Source organism: Vespa velutina, chromosome 12 (assembly GCF_912470025.1).
Source record: "Vespa velutina chromosome 12, iVesVel2.1, whole genome shotgun sequence".
In the NCBI taxonomy this organism is placed as follows: domain Eukaryota; kingdom Metazoa; phylum Arthropoda; class Insecta; order Hymenoptera; family Vespidae; genus Vespa; species Vespa velutina.
This window is the reverse complement of record NC_062199.1, coordinates 2,236,105-2,240,242: the sequence shown is the minus strand read 5'-3', so window position 1 is coordinate 2,240,242 and position 4,138 is coordinate 2,236,105. Positions and strand designations below refer to the sequence as shown.

General features: G+C 31.0%; 1 protein-coding gene across 2 annotated transcripts in view; it reads right to left on the bottom strand.

The window, feature by feature from the left end:
* LOC124953494 (histone acetyltransferase KAT6B-like) overlaps positions 1 to 3,337 on the bottom strand; it is a 27,208-nt gene extending 23,871 nt beyond the window's left edge. Inside the window, exons 1-2 of one of the 2 annotated variants that reach the window (XM_047504961.1) lie at positions 3,060 to 3,337; positions 1,343 to 1,459 (exon numbers count right to left, since the gene is read on the bottom strand). In XM_047504961.1, coding sequence (XP_047360917.1) covers positions 1,343 to 1,459; positions 3,060 to 3,287 — 345 coding nt within the window. In that variant the 5' untranslated portion in view covers positions 3,288 to 3,337. The remainder of the gene's footprint in view (positions 1 to 1,342; positions 1,460 to 3,059) is intronic. The other variant, XM_047504962.1, reaches the window with a different exon arrangement.
* Between the last annotated feature and the right edge of the window lie 801 nt (positions 3,338 to 4,138).

The following is a 4,138-nucleotide window of genomic DNA, read 5'->3' as shown; positions in this document are numbered from 1 at the left end:
AATCCAATTGCTAGGAAGGCCCCCTTAAAGGAACCCCTGTCAAGCCTTGTCTGTACCTGAGTTATGCCGACGACAATGTCAAAGAAAAATATATTGGATAAGCGTGACACAATTCTCTCTCTCTCTCTCTCTCTCTCTCTCTCTCTCTCTTTCTCTCTCTTTTTCTCTCTTTTTCTCTCTTTTTCTCTTTTTCTTTATCTCTTTCTCTTTCTGTCTATATCTTTCTATCCTTTACAATGCAATAACTTGAACCTCTCAGGTACATTGAACATTAGCTGATGTTCAGGTCAAAAAGGAATAGCCATAACACGCTTAACCAATTTTCGACGAGAATACCGAAGAAATTTGCTTAAAATTAGGGCCCTTTTCTCATGCCAGTTCCCTAAGGTTTCCCTTTTTTTTTACCATAATACTTAGTGAGAGAGCACCGTTCTTTGTTATGCTTTCATAACTATTTTTGTTTTTCTTTTTTTCTTTTCTTTTTTTCTTTTTCCTTTTTTCTCCTGTTTTTTTGTTTGTTTTCTTGTTTCTTTTTAACTCCGTCAATCAAGATTCTTATCATATCATATTCTCAAATTGAAAAGATAATTTAAATCGGCATTTAACTATTCGATTTGATAATTTTTATTTCTCAATAAAATCATTAAATATTCCGTTAAAATCATTATATGAATGAAGATTCAAGTTATAATTAATATCATTAAAAATCTTTATATCAAATTATAATTAAATATCGATATATATTTATTTAATTAAATTAAAATCTTTAATTATTTCTTTATAAAATCTTATCGTAATTTTAATATAATCGAATGTTACAAGTAATATATTAAAATTTATATGATATCGTGAAAAGTTTTTCAATATTTTACTTTCATATCATTCGCATTACAAAGAAATACGAATCTTTGTTAATTCCATTTAATTGAAACCTTTTATTTATATCAATATTACATATAAAATAAAATTGTTATTATATATATATATATATATAATTATTTATTAATTAAATATCTGTGTATCGTAATCGATCATTCTTTGAATTTACTGTGTTCTTAACTTTCAATTATCGAATGAAGGAATCTTGTTGGCTCGAGAACAAGTAGGCTACTTTATCTTGAGACTGTTGGTACCGTTCGTGCGATATATGTATACGTCGGTGGTCAGGCCGCGATCAGCTGTTCTAAAGAAACGTCGACGCGAGAACGTGCCATCGCTATAATCATTACGAACGAGAAAAGGAAAGAAATGGATAGATGGATAGATAGATAGATAGATAGAAAGAGAGAGAGAGAGAGAGAGAGAGAATGAGTTAAAACATCAAAGGATTGAATCGACTCACCGACGAGTCCACGCGTGACCTTCGAACGAATCTCTTCGTTCGTTCTCGCCGAAGAAACAAAAAGAAGATGAAAAATGGTACGGTACGAGCCATGTACGTTTTGAGATTTTTCGTCGACTGGAAATGAAAGAAAAAGTAAAAGAAAAGAAAAAAAAAAAAAAGAAGGAAAGAAAGGAAAGTAGAAGATGAAAAAAAAAAGAAAGAAGAGGAAGCTGTGTAACCATTCGACAGGAATAGAAACCGATCTTAAGCCTTGGAAACTACGAGAGAGGATACTTTTGTACGAGGGAAATTAGGCTTGAAACGTCGAGAGAATAATGCTCCTAGGTTATACCGTACTTTATATATATATATGTGTGTGTGTGTGTGTGTATGTATATAGGGTGTTCTATAAATTGTAGTATCAACAATTTCATGAGAAAAAATAAATGAATGAATAAATATTAAAGAAATCGAAATTGTAGAATATAATATCTACGTACGAGGCTCTTACTTTTTTGTCCTAATCGATTTTTTCTTTGTTTTCTTTTGAGAACTATAATAGAAGGATAAAATTAAATTTACATTTCTCAAAGAATAAAGTGTTCTTCTTTCGATGCGAAAGAAAAAAAAAAAAAAAAGCAAATTTCATTTTTAATTCTAATCAATATAGACAATTGATATAACTCGATAATAATGATTTTGTTTATAATTAGAATTAAATCTGATCGTATAAATAGAAAATTGTATATAAATAATTAAATAATGAGAAGAATATATATATATCTATTTATATATCTATATGTATGTATATTTACACACGCACACACACATACACGCACGCATACACACACATATATATGTACATACAATACAAACTTATATATTGTTCACCCTGTATATAAATAGGAAGAACTAGAAATGTACTGTCGTTCCCTTTTTTCGCTCGAGATGATCTCGTTAAACGAATCGAAATTCTCTCCTTTCTTCTCTTTCCGCTTCTCATCCTTTATTTTTAGTTATCACCGATCCGCGAAATGGTTACGATTGTCTAGGAAGTGGATAAGGAGATACATTCTTATTCTTATCCTGGTCTAAGCTCTATTATATTTTCGTTCCCTCGTACCTTAGTTTTCAACGAACCGTATCAAATATGAAAAGATTTAACTCTATTATAAAGGAATGAATTTGTTAAAGTGTTTTTCAGTTTCAATTGAACTCTTATGTGTCATGATCAACGTTAAAATAAATTATATATATATATATATTTTTTTTTTTTTTTAATAATAAAAAGAGAACCAATAGGATACGATAATATAATTAAAGGGAAATTAAAAAAGAAATCCTTTTGATAATCTTGAAATAATGAAAAGATGATTAGAATATTTCTTTTTTTTTTTTTTTTTTTTTTTTTTTTTTTGATAAAAGTTTAATATATTCCTTAATATATAACTTTTCGTTTATTAGATTGAAATGATGATAATTTTATATCGAAAATATTTACAAATTTTTTCTCTTATTTTAACGAACGAATAAATAAATAAATAAATAAATAAATAAATAAAGGAAAAATAATTTATAAATATTCAATTTCAATTCGCTCTTTATATATCCGAATGAAATAAATAACAAAAAAACATATATATATATATATATAAAAAATCCACGGTTAAATCTAATTGATGATAAAAAAGAAGAGGAAAATGAAGAAGGATAGAAAAAAAATCAATATACTTACGGATATAATCGGAAGAGGATGAAAAACTTTTCTGTAATGATTTTCAGAAGATACGCGCGAGCTCACCCTTACGCAATACGATCGTGACATAGTGATTCGCTTTTCGGTCTGAGTCTTTGGTCCCAGTCCTGGCCCATTCTCAGATCCAAGAGAGCTCGCCGCTTCGCTCGGAATCGGCGGGACGTAAAGAAGAACAGGGGCTCGACACGAGCGGCAAATGAAATGCATGTCTTGTGCTTTTTACGTGGACGGCCGGCCTGACGACATCCTCCGTTCGAGCTCCGAGAAACGAAAAGGAATAGAAGGAGGTGGATCCGAGAAAGCAAGGCAGAAGAGGGAGTGAGAGAGAAAGAAAGAAAGATAGAGAGAGGGAGGTAGGGAGGGAGGGATGGAAGGGTGAGGGGGAGATTCAGGTAGAACGTGGAGAGCGACAAGGAGACCGATACTTTCCGGCTCAGGAACACCCTGGAGATCTGAGATCGAGTTAAGATAATTGCTCGTTTGTTTAAACATTTGACCGACCGCCCGTTTCAACGGGCCCTTCTTCCTTTTTTTCCTTCTTTCCTTCTTTCCTTCTTTCTTTCTTACCTTTTTCTTCTTATCTTTTTTTCTATTATTTTTTATTTATTTGTTTGTTTGTTTGTTCTCTTTTTTTTTTCTTTTTTTTTTTCTTTTTTTTTTTTTTTTTTTTAATTTTTATATCTACTTTCATTTTCATTCCCTTCTCCCTTCTTTTGGGATATCACATTCAAACGACCCCATACTCATATACACGTATGTATTATATTATATGAAATATACATACGTACGTGTGATTTCGTTTGAAAGCAAAACAACCGAACCATAGAATCATATCGAAATATTCGTATCTACTGAAAAATCTTACCAAAGAGTTATATGGATAAACTCTGACAAGGAATATCTTTCTACGAAAAGAAAGGAAAAAGAAAGAAAGATAATATTGTCCGTGATAAGGGATTGTTGTTCGTGCATCCTTCGGTCCAATGTTGTCCTCGCACAAATAAACATCGACATTCGCTATCCGTTTGGAAAAATCGAAGAACAAATATCGAATATCC